General features: G+C 40.9%; 1 protein-coding gene across 3 annotated transcripts in view; it reads right to left on the bottom strand.

Moving 5' to 3' along the window:
- cadm4 (cell adhesion molecule 4) overlaps nucleotides 1–9,366 on the bottom strand; it is a 293,442-nt gene extending 284,076 nt beyond the window's left edge. Inside the window, exon 1 of one of the 3 annotated variants that reach the window (XM_047360878.1) lies at nucleotides 9,046–9,366. In XM_047360878.1, the coding sequence (XP_047216834.1) occupies nucleotides 9,046–9,175 (130 nt within the window). In that variant the 5' untranslated portion in view covers nucleotides 9,176–9,366. The remainder of the gene's footprint in view (nucleotides 1–9,045) is intronic. The other 2 variants (XM_047360875.1, XM_047360879.1) reach the window with 2 other exon arrangements.
- Between the last annotated feature and the right edge of the window lie 7,967 nt (nucleotides 9,367–17,333).

Genomic DNA, 17,333 nt, shown 5'->3' with positions numbered 1-17,333 from the left:
GCCTCAGGAATCTTTTGCAGGTGTTTAGAGTTAACTCGTTGATTCAGATGATTAGGTTCATAGCTCGTTTAGAGACCCTTTTAATGATATGCTAATTTTGTGAGATAGGAATTTTGGGTTTTCATGAGCTGTATGCCAAAATCATCCGTATTAAGACAATAAAAAACCTGAAATATTTCAGTTAGTGTGCAATGAATCTAAAATATATGAATGTTAAATTTTTATCATGACATTATGGAAAATAATGAACTTTATCACAATATGCTAATATTTTGAGAAGGACCTGTACATCGAATCGCAGTAATAATCCCAGTATCAGTGCACGCAATATCACAACCACAAAGGAGTGCTGGGATCCAATATTTAGGGGATTCTATAGTTCATGGCTCAGGCATTGACACTTGGCACGTCCATCAAAAATTTGGCTAAAGCTCGTGGAGTTAAGAGGGGACATTGTGTAAGAGTAAAAAAAGAAACATCCATTGCAACTTTTAGCAGTAGTATAACAATTAAATATTTTTTGAGAAAGTGCAGCAATAGTCCAGGCTATGGGCCATGGTGGTAAGATTAAAGTCTTTTCTCACAAAGAGGAACATCCAAGCCCTTCTAGACTTTACAAAAAACACATTTAAAGTCCACATGAATCACGTGGGAAAAGATGTTAGGGTCTCATTAAAGTAAGGTGGCAATTTTTCTCATAACTCCAAAGGATATGTTAGGCTTAGAAACAAGGCTGCACATCATACTTCCTAAGGTGAAGTATGGTGGCAGAAATGTTTTTATGTCAGCTGAAATGGAGGCCTTAGTCAACATGGAGGAAAATATGGTCAGTTATAAATACCAGTGAGCGCTGACACAAGATTTTGAGACCTCTGAAAGAAAGCTGAAAAAAGCTGAAAATAAATGTAAACTTCAGTCATAAGAATAATCCAAAGTGTACTTTCAAGTCAACAAAACAACGCATTGTCCAGAGGAAGAGGGATATGAACAGGGGTGTGCAAAGAGCAGTGGCCATATTAAGATGTGTCACCCTGATAGACTACTACCTAAACAGACGTGTGCTGTAAAAAAAAGTGCGAGGGAAAACTCTTATTCGACACATTATTTATTTACCCCCCTGTATGTTTTAATTGAGTTTAACAGGTTATAGGTCATATTAAAAGATAGAAAATGTTCTTTTTCAGCTACCATCCTTGAGCGCTGTTTGAATGCATAAACAGTTGCTAATATGATCAAGGTTTGATTATGTTTGAGTGAAAACAAAGTAGGGAAAATGTCACAACAGAAGTTGCCACTTTATCTACGCCTGACATGGTAATAACTACAACAAATTTGCCACTCATGGGAGAGACATTTTGAGGGTTTTCTAAGATAGAAAACTCATCTGAGTCCTCTCTGGCATTGTTGTGTCCACGCTCTGAAAATCTCCATCTGATTTCCCAGAAGATAGAGCGCTTTCACTGGCAATTTTCAGCATCCAACAATCTCATCAAAGCAAACCTATTAATGGTGATGATATGAAGGAAGATTCTAAACGGTAGACGGATGAATAGCCCGATGCGTATGTGGGTGTCCAATTCTCCATACAGTTTGGGTGAAAGTAGGAGGGCCTGACATAAGCGTCTGAGTGTAACATTTTCAACACTTGTCGCCTGGGTCTTGGTGTTTGTGTATATTGTGTGCAAGTGTAAGAAGGTATGTATATAATGTGACCTCATCGATCATAACAACTTGTCCCTCAGGTTGGGTCACCTACACAGTGCTTGCCCTCTCTTCGTCGTTATCTTTGAATATCGCCATCCATCACTCTGTTAGTGAGCCAGCCCCTCCACCAAAGTGCTCCCTCCTTCTCCTGACACCAGCACGGTATTCTCCTGCTCTTTTCCCCACCCCTCTTAAAGTCTCTCTTCCCTCCTTCCTCACCTTTTTGGCCTGAGGAACTGTGGTCATTCTGTACCACAGAGGTTGCCTTCTCTCCCTTTGTCCTTTTTGAACACCATTCTATTTTAGCATAGAAATCCTCCAATCATTCTTTCGTTTGCTGGACTTCTCACAGCCTGACTTTCTCCTCTGCTCTACTGGTCTATGACACATACCCCTGGTGCTTTCCCATCCCTCTTCACTGTTTTCTTTCTCTTTTCTTGATACAGTGTGCAGCCATGGCTGCAGACATCACTCCCCCTCTTCCTGTGACGCTTTCATTCTCCCTCTGTGACCCCATCAGTTCCTCAGTGCCCCAGCTAATCCTGGTCACTCTTCATCAGCCAGCCTCCACCAGACACACCGACCTCCCAAGGTGGGGAAAGAAAATGTGGTCTCTGGCACAGTTTCTGCACCCAGGCTGAAGTTTAAGCCCATCTCTGATCCTCCTTACCACTGAACGAGCACCTCATTACCAGTCATCCTTCCCTCTTCTTGTCTCTACATTAAGTCTTCCAGATGGGGTGCGCATTAGCCTCCGCACTGGCAAAGCAGCTTCCAACTCCTCAATTTTAGGCACTTGGCCTTTTCAGCTGAATCAGTCTCTCTGGTCCAATCCTGGCTGGCGAGGGCTTCGTTGCACCGCTTCAGTGGGGATAATCACCTTGGTTACTGGCATTACTGGAGGCCGCTGTGTAACCACGTTAGCACTGCGCCCTTTGGGAGCTGTGGAGACAAGTGTCACAGCAGCAAGGGATGGTGTTAAACAAGCCCAAAAGAGGAGATATAAACATTTACTCCCAGGCACACTAATATTAATAGTGAGGAATGCTGACCTTGTGTCGCTATGGTTTTCGTGTTCTTTCAGCCCCAGAATCCCCTCTCACTACACAATCATTCAGCACTGACTGCCTTTTAGTACATCTTGTGTCCTAGCAGAAAGAATACTTAGCAACTTCCTCGGTCTGTTGCATCAAGATGTTATGCTAAAGCAACTGCTGTTTACTGATTTCCCAGTCCCACAGCAAAGACAAATGCACACAGAGAAAGGTCAGCTGCTGGAGAAAAGCTGCTGGCTCAGGGGACGTTGGGTCACAACACAGTGAGAGATGCACCCAGCTGGGGCTTCTTCTTTTCTGCACGAAAGCCAATCAGATCAGATGAATCTAAAAGCACCGGATTGATTGGCAGGCTTCAGATGCCAGCAAACTGTGGAGACGTCCTTGGTGTCCCACTAAGCATCGAAAAACTTGCGCACCAAAGTTGGTGGAATGCCAGTTGTTCTCAGAAAGCGACACGTAAGGACGACATAGATCACCATTATGATGATCACGGGCAGCACTGTCTGGGGAATAGTAATGGAAAGGAGATGAGGTGGCCACCATAAAGAGTGTTTCTACATTAGCATTGGCCATGGTTAGATTGACAGAAAGTTTAACTAATGGACAATTAAAAAAATGGTCAGATGAAATATAAGGATTCAATTACCATTCAGGGTCTCTGTGTGACCCTTTCAATCATATTGCTTTGTGTATTCAGTTTACAGGAACCTATTCCTAAAGGCAAAGCTTAAGCTGAAACAAAACCCAATAAACAGGATGTGAAAAGGGATGTTTGGGTTCAAACAGACTTGTCAGGTCTAATTTCCCTTTTCTAATAAAATGTAAGTAAGAACATTAAAACCTATCAGAACCAGGCTACGGTACTGGAGGAGCTTATTGAGATGAGTGAAAAAGCAGAGCTTTAAGATAAGTAGCTATACACTGAGGCGTAATTAAGGCATAACATTATAACCACTGGTGGATTAAGTGAATTCTGATTATCCCTTTATTATGGCATCTGTTAGTGGGTTTGCTATACTAGGCAGAGAGTGAGCATGTTGTGTTCACAGTTGATGTGTTACACAAGAATAATTGTGATGGCTAGACAACTCAGTGCATGTCCAAAACTGCAGCTAATGTGGGATATTCCAGATCTACAGTAATCAGTATCTAGCAGAGCTGATAACAAGTGCATATTTTTTCATTTCAATTCAAGCCTTGTGGGCCGAGTCCAAGTCAAGTCTCAAGTCTTTGGGGGGCAAGTCTTAAAACTTTTACAGCTCTTCCAAGACAAGTTCTCAAGTGTTTTGCCCCATGTCAAGTTCAAATCTTTGAGGGCAAGTCCAAATCAAATTTCAAGTATTTGGGAACCAAGTCCAGGTCAAGTCTCAAAAATCTGGGGGCAAATCCAAGTCAAGTCTCAAGTCTTTGAGGAGCAGGTCCAAAACAAGTCTTAAGTTTCTGTTGACTGAAAGTAACATTTCCACAAGACATGCATGTCACTAGGGCTACATTCACACTGCAGGTTTTGATGCTCAATTCCAATTTTATGGAGAAACTCTGTTCCTTCTTGAGTGGTCGTTTAAACTACTGATTAAATACAACAGCCATCAGATTTCAATCTGAACGGTTCACGACCCCAAAGTGACGTGCATGCGCAGATGGAGAATGTAGATGTCACACAGTAGGACACTGTCTATGGAAGTAATAATGGATGCCTGCAGTGTGAAAGTAGCGTTAGCATACAGCTGCAGATTATGATTTTACATCCTAATCTTCACGCCTGATTTGAAAACATTTTTATGTTTTTCCCAACATTTAATTAAACATTTAGAAAACTGTTATTAACTACTGTAAAATATAAACATGCATTTATGTTCATAGAAAAAATAGAAATGGGTTAATGCCACATAAGGTCCCATTTCTGAATGAATTAAACAGGAAGTGCTTTTGAACAACCTAAAGTGTCTTTGTAATGATGCTAGACTAGCAACAAGAAAATACATTACTGTAGATAGGTTAAAATGACCCAAAGTCCTAAAAAGAGCTCCATTGTAAAGGCAAATATGTAGTCAATATTATGATCCTACAGCAAAGATGAGACAGTTGTTATGAAACATTAATAGTCCACAGAGTGCAATCATTGCAGATTTTATTAATCAAACGCACCTTCAAGGGGAGAATTTGGGCATCTACGGCCTACTTACTGTTTGGTAAAATTAAAGGAAAACAAAACAACTTGAAGCTCATTTTATTGGCATTTACTGTCAAAACACATTCCAGAGAACCCTTTAATATGAAACATCACCATGAAAATTAGTCATTTGTAAATAGTAAACTAATTTTCTTAAATGATCTACACTCAACAGCTTACTTTCATCACTGATTACATGAGGCAAAGATTGTTCAAGAGACTTGAGCCCCAGACGTCAAGTATAAGGAAAGTCTCAAGTGTTTAGGGCATAAGTGTAACTCAAGTCTGAAGCTCTTGTTTTTGCGAATTAAGTGCAAATCGAGTCAAAGTCTCAGACATGAATAGCTATCTCGGGGGTCTATCAAAAGTAGTCTAAGAATGCAACAGTGTGGCAATTAATACACTTGGGAGCACCAAGGAAAAACAAGTTTGAGGCTTCAACTTCCACTTCAAATTCCCCAGGTCTCGATCCAATGGACAATCTGTGAGGCATGCTCTAAAAAACAAGTCTGATCCATTGAGAGCCCACTTGGCAACTTACAGGACTTAAAATATCTGCTGGTAACATCCTGGTGCCAAAAATCACAGTATTTAGCAGTCTACGGCTGTCCCTGCTTGACAGTTTGGGGCTATTCTGGCAGCAAAATGGGGACCAGCACACTATTAGCAAGGTGGTCATAATGTTATGGCTGGTCAGTGGGGCAAATTAGCAGTTAAGTTAAATAAAATACATTACCTGAGCAAAACCTGAAGCTTAAAGACTTCTTCCTCTGAGTAATGGACCCATAAAAGCTCAGAGGAGAATAAAAACAAGCCACAATAAGCTGTGTAACTCTTTCGGTTGTGGCTTTCCCCGGGAGAAACACAATTTGTCTATGGAGCTTATGCTGAGACAGTTGCTCTGCTGAGATAGTGGGCCACCCTGTCAGGACCCTTTAGGACTGCATCAGTTGATCAAACAGGGCTGTGCTCAACAGCAGCAAGCAGCGTATCTTAAAAAAAAGGCTCATTTCTCCCTTTCTTCTGTCGACGGGCACGCACTCTCTGCCAAGTTTAGGTTGTCCAATTATTTAGACTTACAAAAGACAGTGAATCAGGGGGGATAGAAAATAAACAACATAGTACCAAAACACAGAGATCTGATGTTGCACTGATTTATACCGTGAACATGGCAGGGCAGAGGGCAAAGATGCAAGATCTCACTCATTTTAATTAAATTGTCGATAAGAGTTCTCTTTTACTTTTTTAGGAGGGAGAGAAATATCCTTCAAGGTTATGATCAAAGGATAAACCTTTCCATATGGTGAAGGCTTTTTCAGCATATTAGACAACAAAGAAAGGCACTGAAATAGCAAGCCCAGCACAACATGCAAGAAAAGTAAAAAGGATATCTTAACGCCTGCGTAAGGCAAACTACGCCTGACAAGCATCAAATGCTGCGTTTGGGTTCTGACAAATTCTTACATAACCAACTCTGCTCTGCTCAAAGGAAACCTTAATGTGCACATTTGTTATGCACGTATATGTGTGTGCATGCGTTTAGTTGTATAGATACAGCATTTACCTTGATCCATGTGTTTACATGCCAAGCCTCCCTTCTGTGACTCAGGGTGACATTGATTTATTCGCGGCTCCTCTGAATTTGTGGGTGCACTCACAAACCCACACACACACACACATACATACACCGACTGTAATTGATATTCAAATCTCCTCCCACAACTACGTCCAACTGCCGCTATTTTTCAGCCACCGGAGCCGTAGCCAAGGTCCAAGCGGGATGATGGGGAACAAGCTCAAACGGATGGCTCTCATTGCACACATTCGGATAAACAAATGGAGGTGATTTAAAGCGCATGTGATAAGGTGGGCAGTAATGGAGGCAAAGGAGAGGAATGGGGATGAGGTGCAAGAACAGGAGTGACGGAGGGTGGTGATTGAGCGGCAGAGGTGGAGTTAGGAGTATTTGTTACTGTACGTGGAAGTTTTAGCCTGCACCTTTACAAACATAAAGCGCTGACTCTGGATGTGTGCATGTGTGTGTCCCTCAGGCCTGCCTGTCAGACACACTGTGAAGTCTGCCTGCCTTTCTTCTTCCTCTCTTCTGCCTTTCTTGCTCCCATATTATCTCCATCCCTGTCTCCTGCTCGTTCTATAAAGTCTTCCCAGTAGAACCCTCCAGACAAACATCTGCATAATAACAACCTTCATCCTTGTTCTCGTTCATCTGTTTAAACTAGTGATGCACCAATCAATGGGCTAATATTCTTTTGATCAGCTGTGGATGGTGATTGGATGCTCAAATAGTGAAAATCTGAAACATGCATTAAAAGTACACATTTCTGGTTTATAAGCACATCAACCAACAGCATGCATTCTGATGCACTTTTGTGACTTAAAAAAATCAGACAAAGAAAAGGACAAACAAAAATGCATATCATCTTTAGAACTACTACCTATATCTAAGAACCTGCATTATATAAATATCTATTTAATGTTATAGTGCTTAAGGAAGAAAAAGAAACAAATGTAGAAAAAGTAGAATCAGTCTGGTCATAACTCAAAAGAAATTTAGAAATCGTGTCGGCCGAAAAAAGCTTGATCAGTGCATCTAGTTTCCAAGTTCCCTTTAGAAGGGCAAAGAAAAACAACAACGAATGTTTTCTTTTTCAGAAATAGTTTCAAAACAAACAGCTTTTCAGTGTCTTCTTTACCACCTTGTGCCTTTAACATCCCTGAATCCCACCAGCCTCATGTTTCTCCCCCGGCTCCTGTCAGAGGCTAGATTAATGGCAATGATCAGTGAGCAACCCCCAGCTGAGGGTGCCTGCGGCTTAGCCAAAACCCTGCACTGTAAGCAGCACAGGCAGCAGCTTTGAACACCATTCAGACAAACACACAAACCTCTAACACAATACTCTATTTAGACTAACATACTAACACCTACGGCTCATGCATATAAATCAGCCAGCCCCGATCCTGGAGCAGCCACACAACAATACTCTCTGGGGAAGAAATCAATATGCAGGCAATGCTGAGGCTCTTATCAGTCCAACCATGAAAATTGCAATGGAGCAATGTGTCCCTCTGTGTGAAACAAAACACATCATGACTACAGTGGCAGTGACAGAGGTAATACTTGACCAGTCAATTAACCCTTTAACAGCCTTTAGAACATTGGAACAAAAGACTTCAAAGCAACATCTGTGTGCATCACTTCAACTCAGTCAGGACCACTCATGTGTTATGGGTGAGATTTAAACGGCTTTGTTATAAGTTTGTGCTTCAGTTCCTTTCCAAGCAGATGGCTGGGGCTAAAGGTGGAATCCACATGTCCTTATCTGCAGAATTTGTACTTGTATATTCTGCCTCAGGAAGCAGTGCAGGACCATCAGCAGCTAAGGTGCTCTGTGGGAGCCACGGCAAGGGTTTGTAATGTGACTTAAAATGTTATTGTGTGTGATAAGGAGGCGTATCAATTGCCTGTTCAGTCAAACTTCTGCAGGATATAAAAGGAAGGGGAAACACTTCCCCTTCTGCTCAGCGCTGTCTAACACAGGTCTGATCCACTGCGGGACTTTACTCTCATGTAGCTGTCAGAATGTTCAATCGGAGCTGCACACGGGAGTCTCATGTCACGGGCTCCAGTCCCAATATGCACACACAAAAACAACACTAATCAAAACACTGTGACACACCAGGGTCATGAGAGCATGGGAAGACCCTTACCGAAAATATTTCTGCGAGGGCAAAAAGTCCCCACAAGCCCTTTAGCTTTCACTTTTGTCTTGATCATGAGGTGTTTCGGGGTCTTTCCAGCTCAGCAACTGGAGCGCGGTGACTCACAGAACAACCCAGGATTGTGCAAAATCGTATCTGGCAATAATGATCATATGCTGAATTTTTCAGCGCTGTGATATACACGTGCTTTCGCCCGCTTCCTCCTTCCCGCTCCAGTTGCTGCCTAATAAACCACGGCATTTGAAAGCATTATTCAGCTCAGAGAGGACTTCGGCAAAGTTGCCACCAGACCGAGTCGCCCTCAACAAATCGGCGGCTCATCATCCTCATTCACATCACATTCGCTCACTCTTTCATCTCAAGTCTTACCGGTGTCCACAAAGCAGGCGGCTGTGATGATGGCGAGAGGGACGCAGTAGTTCCACACGCTCAGAGCCATTGTTGATATTCCTGTCTGATCTTCCTGAGTATTCCTCTTCCTCGGAGAAATCAGTGTCATGAACCCGCAGGTTCACACTCCCACAGAGGCTTTGGCGGCCGTGCACCACAGCGCGTGTGTGACTGTTTGTATGTGCCTGTCTGACAGCGCTTCCTCCCTCTCCCTGTCACACACACACACACACACGCACTTTCTCTCTTGCTCTCTCCTTACGAATATGACGGCTCCGCCGGTTTTTCTCGGTTGTTTTACATTGTAAATATATTTAAAAAAGCGTGCCAGTGGGGCGGGCCCCCGCGTGTCTTCCAACCAATTACGGAGCGCAGGAGCAGGTATGGAGAGGGGGGAGAGGAGAAGGGTGGCAGCTTGCGGATAAGAGTGAGGGCTGGGGCTTGAAAAAAACAATTGGCTAAAAGAACATGGAGGGAAAACGGTGAGAAAACTGTTGCATCCTTTGAAAACAATTTGCTCTAATGTGATTAATTACCAGTCGTGTTTTTTTTTTCTGATGTATATAACCAATTACAAATTATTTTCTGTGGACTGATCATGAAAGTAGAACTAGGTTTCTATTATTTGTGGAGGTCTGTGGCTGTTTGGAAAAATCTTATAAATACAGATTAGTATTTATGCACAGTGCCACAAGGTTGTAGGAGGCCTTAAGTAGAATTTAATTTAAAAGCTGCCCTCCATTTTCACACACCAGGCACCGCAGCACTGCTGACCTCCCTTTTATATTACCCATGCTTGATCATTTTTTTCGCCCTGTTTTCAACAAAACCTTTGCAGTTAACTGACTGTGTCTTTTGGCAATTATAAATCAGAGAGAACAAAGACTACACATGGGGTTCCTCAAGGCTTCATTACTGGGCCACTACATTTATATGTCTCAGATTATGGAATATTACATCTCTTACAAACACACAGTATACCAATGACACACAACCTTAATGTTCTGCATCAGTACGTGACCACCATCCCTTATAGTCACTACAGATGTTATGGATAGTGTATCCATAACATCAATAAGGGAATAGATTAGAATTTAGATAGAAGTGATATAAGTGTTTTTGTTGTTGTTGGTCCCAAAAAGTACACCATAAGACATCAGGGCTTGTTCTTGGTATGTTTAGGCACGCAGACATGAATTTTAACATCCACATAGTCTGTTACTAAATCAGCCTATTACTATGTTTAAAACTGCTGCCAGAAGAAAAGGTTTACTATCAAAACAGGACACAAATAACTGGTGTGTTTTTATTTTCACTAGTTTAAGTTATTGCAACGCTGTCTTTACAAGTGTGTAAAAAAAAACAAAATCAATCATGCAGTTTCAACTTATCCAGAATGCTGCTGCTTGTGTCCTGACCAGGAAAATAGATCAAGTCACACAAGTCCTTAAATCATTTCTGATCATTTCACGTGCTTTCTGTTTGTAAAATGCCCAAAAGGCCACCGATTTAAAGATTTGCAGAAACGGGGTCTACTGGCTATTAAGCAGCATAAGCAATGTCAAGAATAAGCATATCGCAACGTTTGCTTATGCATGGGCCGACCCTTCGTAAATGCTGTCAGGTGGATTCCCACATTTTATCAAGGCGGAAAGTTCTCCTTTGTCCGTCAGATCGTTGAACTTTGTAAGAACGCACTTTTGCCTTTTTAGTGATCAAAACATATAATCTCGAACCCAAAAGTTAATTTTGTAACATCATTGAAATTAAAAGACCTGAAATATGCAGAAGTTGACGTTTGTTCCAAACAAGAACTCATAAATGCACTCGGTGTTTTAAGTTATCTTGGTTTATTTGTTTAAATCTCTACTCACAATGATGGTAATTGTATGGAACAAAAAAGCTTTTGCTGCAAGAAACTGCCTATTTTTCTGCTTATCTTCAGTCAGGGTCTATTATGTCCTGTTAAAGGGACCCTGTAAGTTTACCCTCATGCCACGCGTTGCCCATAATTGTGTTTTCCAGTCAGAGAGACCTGCTCCATTATGAAAATTGTTTCGCTTTCCTCATCCCTGTTTCTCCCCTCCCCTAATCTTGTCAAAGGACCGTGGACTTGCAAGCCTGTAAGGCTTCAGTCATACATTTTTTGTGAACTGTATCTTTCTCGCCCCCCGCAGGTAAAAGATGGAATGGCATGTCATATGTCTTAAATCTGCCTTGGCCTCTCATCTGTCACAAACCCTCTAGACATTTTTTTCCTTTTTGGCTCAAGCAGTCAGAAAAGTTCCTTCTGGCCGTAACACATCAAAGTGGTATATTGGTGTTAATATTAATATTTCTATCCCTGACTTTCATAAAGTTTCTCTGAACTTTCATATCTTACCTCTTCTGATGGATCTGCCCGAGAGCCTTTAAAGTCTCAGTTTCATGCTCTTCCCACTCATGAGTTTAATTTTTTTTGACACATTTCAACTCATTTGTTTTGGCAAAGACTAATATCTGCCGCACTCATTTCCTGGTTCCCAACTCATTCCATTTTCCTTTTTTTCCCCTGAGTGTTTATTCCATGGTTGGCAGGGAGTTGGTGGCAAGCAGCTCCCATTCCCGCGCCAGATGGGGCATTGTCAGGGTGTAATGAAGGGAAAACACCTGCTTCTCCAGCTAACTCCTCGCTTTCATTTTCAGCTGTTTTGATGCAGCATATGCGGGATGCACGTACAAAACCAAGTGACCGTGAAGAGAACAGCAGCAGTCAATGACATGCGGTAGCAAATGTCAGTGCATCAGCCAGGAAAGTGTCATGTTAGGTGTAGCTCACTATTAGAAAGATTTGTGCAGGATTTTTACAGAAGACTAAAAATACATAGGCAGAGAACTGCCAGACTTTAATTCCAAAGATCAGCAAGTTGACGTTTACAGATGCATTTCAATAATTTTGAATTTCATCGAAAGTTCATTTATTTTAGCCCTTCAACTAAAAATGTGAAACAATATTTATAAAGATTCATTTCACACGTAGGAATAAATTTTATTTCTTTATTTCTTGATTATGGTTAACAGCTAATAAAAACTCAAAATGTAGTCTCTCAGAGAACCAAAAAATATTTTTGGAAAGTTGAGTGGAAGGAAAAAGTGTGATAGAATAGGTATGGGCTAGGTGTGGGCAGCTGGAGTCACGACATACATCCGTATGTGTCCAGCACATAGGCTGCATCTTTATCCTTTTGTTAAGCCACTCCAGAACCAGAAACAACATTAGAAGAACCTACCTGGTCCAAAGGTCACTTTTCAAATGAAGGCACATTTTGCATTTTATTTTGAAATCAACCCCTAGAGTGGAAATGCACATAATTTAACTTACTACATGTCTGCTCTGAATTTTCCACATTTAGAGATGATTTAGCTAGCCATGTCATTTGCTTGTGTTTTATCAAGTCAAAACTCAGTGTAGCCATTTACCAGAGTGCAATTGGAGACGCTGATTTCATTTTCCTGCATGATGTGGCACCAACCAGCACTGTTAAAGCCACTAATACCTACTTAAATAAATTGCATCTTTGTGCTTGATTGACTAGCAAAGTGGCCTGACCTGAACCCCACGGAGAATTTGTGAGCTATTGTCAAGAGGAAGATGAAAGACACCAGACAAAACAACTCAGATGAGCTGATGTTATTAAAGACATTTTAAAATCGCTTTTATTGTTTTTACATAGCATTCCAATTTTTTGATAAATTTATTTTGAAATAATCTACATGAATAAGATGGAATAAATTTATGTCATATGTGTTTCAATTTTTTATTTTAATTACTGAAATCAGCTCACATGATAATTATTGAGACACACCTCTATACTGTGCTTGCCACATTTCTTAGCAACCATGGTAAAGATGTGTAAGAATCCTTTAAATAAATGTTTTTACTTATTAGATACTTCCATTGCAGTAGCTTAAACTCATAGAAAAAATATTAAAATTCAACCATTCATTTAAGTGCATTTAAGTAATGGGGAAGAAGTCCCGCATAAACGTCATTTATCAATTGTACCCCCTGTTTGTCAATAGTTTGGACAGCCTTCTTTTGCCAGTAGGAAAGCAGTCAGGCTCCCAAGCATTTGACAGGGTTGGAGCATACAGGGAGATACAGGAGTTGGACAATGAAACTGAAACACCTGGTGTTAGACCACAATAATTTATTAGTATGGTGTAGGGCCTCCTTTTGCGGCCAATACAGCGTCAATTCGTCTTGGGAATGATATATACAAGTCCTGCACAGTGGTCAGAGGGATTTTAAGCCATTCTTCTTGCAGGATAGTGGCCAGGTCACTACGTGATACTGGTGGAGGAAAACGTTTCCTGACTCGCTCCTCCAAAACACCCCAAAGTGGCTCAATAATATTTAGATCTGGTGACTGTGCAGGCCATGGGAGATGTTCAACTTCACTTTCATGTTCATCAAACCAATCTTTCACCAGTCTTGCTGTGTGTATTGGTGCATTGTCATCCTGATACACGGCACCGCCTTCAGGATACAATGTTTGAATCATTGGATGCACATGGTCCTCAAGAATGGTTCGGTAGTCCTTGACAGTGACGCGCCCATCTAGCACAAGTATTGTGCCAAGGGAATGCCATGATATGGCAGCCCAAACCATCACTGATCCACCCCCATGCTTCCTTCTGGGCATGCAACAGTCTGGGTGGTACGCTTCTTTGGGGCTTCTCCACAACGTAACTCTTCCGGATGTGGGGAAAACAGTAAAGGTGGACTCATCAGAGAACAATACATGTTTCACATTGTCCACAGCCCAAAATTTGCGCTCCTTGCACCATTGAAACCGACGTTTGGCATTGGCATGAGTGACCAAAGGTTTGGCTATAGCAGCCCAGCCGTGTATATTGACCCTGTGGAGCTCCCGACGGACAGTTCTGGTGGAAACACGAGAGTTGAGGTGCACATTTAATTCTGCCGTGATTTGGGCAGCTGTGGTTTTATGTTTTTTGGATACAATCTGGGTTAGCACCCAAACATCCCTTTCAGACAGCTTCCTCTTGCGTCCACAGTTAATCCAGTTGGATGTGGTTCGTCCTTCTTGGTGGTATGCTGACATTACCCTGGATACTGTGGCTCTTGATACATCACAAAGACTTGCTGTCATGGTCACAGATGCGCCAGCAAGACGTGCACCAACAATTTGTCCTCTTTTGAACTCTGGTATGTCACCCATAATGTTGTGTGCATTTCAATATTTTGAGCAAAACTGTGCTCTTACCCTGCTAATTGAACCTTCACACTCTGCTCTTACTGGTGCAATGTGCAATCAATGATGACTGGTTACCAGGCTGGTCCAATTTAGCCATGAAACCTCCCACACTAAAATGACAGGTGTTTCAGTTTCATTGTCCAACCCCTGTAGATCTTTGGCCCTTCTTTTTTGCACAGTTTTTGTAGATCCATGGTTCTCAAACTGTTGTTTGTACCACCGGTGGTTGTTGGGCTGCCTCTGGTGGTAATATTTGGTATTAATTATTTACCAGGTAAAGGCAAAATAACCGTGATGTCTGACGGTGAACAAGGGCTAATGCTTATTGCTGCTCATACTGTGTTCTGTTTACCTCTGAAGTCAAAACATGGACCTGTGTTCCAGTTCCAAGCTCAGAAAAACGAGTTGGGATGCCTGATTGTCTTTCTCCATGATCCAGCTAACTGCTGTTGGCAATGTAAGCCAACAATGTAATTCTCTGCATTTTGAACTGTCTATATTGGTTGGTGAAAATCTTCTGACTTTCCAATTCAAATTCTGACTTTTAAATGACTTTTAAATGATAACGGTTACATAAAAAATGGAACACAACTGCTCTTTTCAAAGAATTATACAGTACCAATGAATAGGAGAATATCTTGTAAATATTTGTTTCTTATTTTATGCACCACAAACTTAAAAAGTCAAAGTGCTACTACAGTACAATGACTTTATAGTGTCTGTAAAGCTGTTGGTATTTCGTTCACTATATTTACTTTACATACTGAGCAGTTGTTTTTAAAGGTTTGAGGACCACTGCTTTTAGATCATCCTGAGCTAGGAGTCCCCTCTTTTGCTTTCTTCTCTGCAGGATTTAAGTATGACAAGAAGGTTAATTTTGTGCCGCTTTCTGTGTTCTTTTGGCCACATGTTTAGATAGTAATCCTGCTGAATGACCAAATAATGACATATTTTCAGTTTACTGATAGTGTCAAAGAGATTTAGTTATAAAAGTCAATACACTTCTGCTTTAAAATACTTAAATGAAATGTTCCATGGAATTTCCCATTTTGAAGAGCTCAAAGAAATTAGCCTCTGTGCCACCTTACATTTATGCAGCAGGGAAACAGTTAATTATCAATTAGTGATTAAACATTCCTAGGCACTCTGGTTAACTTAAGTATCAATTACAACTATAAACTCATTCAGTATAAATAAAAAATAACATTTTGGTTATATTTGTTTTAACAGTATTGTGAGTGATACCAATACCACCAATTTTGTCTAAAATAAATATTTCTTGACCTAAGGATTTTTCCCCCAGTAAATAAATGTACTTAAAATAAAGACTGGAATTTTTTTTGTGTTAGATTGTGCTACATAAAAGATACATTTATTTAAGGCTTTTTACACATCTTTAGGAGAGATCCCAATAAATGTGTCCAGAACTTTAGGAGCCTGACAACACAGAACAAAAGAGAAGAAATTGAGCTGTTTTGTATTCTCTGCACAGGCCCTGCCTCCATCAAAGATGTTGTCTGGTGGTTCAGCCAAGAGGCACCACTGAAGTCAAAAAGTTATTGTAGAAGACTGTTTTTTCTCCCTCCCAATCAGACCTTTGTACCTTAGGGTCAGCTCTTCTTTGTCAAAGTCCTGATAACATTGTCGTTTGAGCCCCTTCAGTTGAAACCCCAGGGTTTAACTCATGACTGACTCAAAGGGCAATACAACCTGGTGCTCACTGGCATTTAACAATGCACAAAGGGATTTTGAGTCTTTTTTTTTGTTTAAGAGACTTCCAAATTTCAGTCTCCTCCTGCAAGGCTTGACCTAAGCCATAAAGTAAGCAATATCTTGTGAAGCTAAAATAGAAATACAAAAAAAGTCTGTAAAAGTCTTAATAAAGGATTACTGCAGTAGTTGCACAGGAGGGCTTGAGTAATCAGTTTAATAACATTATCCAAGGCTGTGCTCTGTGGCGCATACACCAGTTAATGGAGTGTCATTGTAAAAGTGCCGCTTTTCCCATTATTAACAACGCGCTACGGTCAACCGCACACCAATAATAAAGCTGCATAAAATCCAACATAACTTCAATGGACAGGCGTAATGAAATTCTCAGCAATATCAGCACAGTTGTGATAATAAGGAATGGTTGTGCAGCGCAGCGTTAAGCGTTACAAAGCAACAGAGGAGAAAATTAAAACGATAAAGTTGTATATGACGGCTGTATTTTGGAAAATCATAGAAGGATAAGTTTTGTCAAGTAGAGGCAGAAGTACCTGCATCTCTTGTAAAAGATGGGGAAGTTTCAAGGTTACCTGACTCTACAGTGATTCTTAGTCTGTGCTGAAAACACAACCAGTGCAAAGCTCACTGCGGCCAAGTTTTGTGCTTGTTAAGAGTTTGGGGGGGAGCGTAATTGTGGAGAACTTTAAGTAAAGATCATTCCCTATGAGTAAAATCCACCAGACTGCAGAGGAAGGTCAGTAAACAGGTTGATGCAAACCTAGGAAGACACTGGATCGAGAAGATGTGCAGTCAAGCGAGTGTGCATGTCCGACCTTCATCATATTGTCAATACTACCCGGACCTTTTTTTTTATGTCTAAAATTTAACACAATCAATGACACACTGGAGGTGGGTAAATTATATTTTTAAAAGCCATTTAATGTCAAAGAAATCAAAAGTGCAGTATTAGGAGCTCAAAGTGCTTCAGCCACAGTAAGGAGATTATAATAACCTTTTCTAAGTACTTTATGCTATGCCGGTTCATCTTTTGGGAACAGAAAAAAAATGACAGAGAAACAAATCAACACAGTAAAACATTCTCTTATCACCTAAATAGTTCATTTATAATAAACAGCTGAGCAATTATGCTTGTGCCTGAAAAGAGGGAATTGTACAAGGAGATTTTGCCGCTCTTAATCAAAAGGATCTTCATTATTTTTGCAAAGAATGCAGGTCATCATTTTTCACACTGCACTTGCACTTACACTTGCAAAATGGTTCTGTTCAAGATACATA

This window comes from Girardinichthys multiradiatus, chromosome 3, assembly GCF_021462225.1.
Source record: "Girardinichthys multiradiatus isolate DD_20200921_A chromosome 3, DD_fGirMul_XY1, whole genome shotgun sequence".
NCBI lineage: Eukaryota > Metazoa > Chordata > Actinopteri > Cyprinodontiformes > Goodeidae > Girardinichthys > Girardinichthys multiradiatus.
Note: the sequence above shows the minus strand (reverse complement) of the source record. Positions and strands in the feature narration are given on the sequence as shown.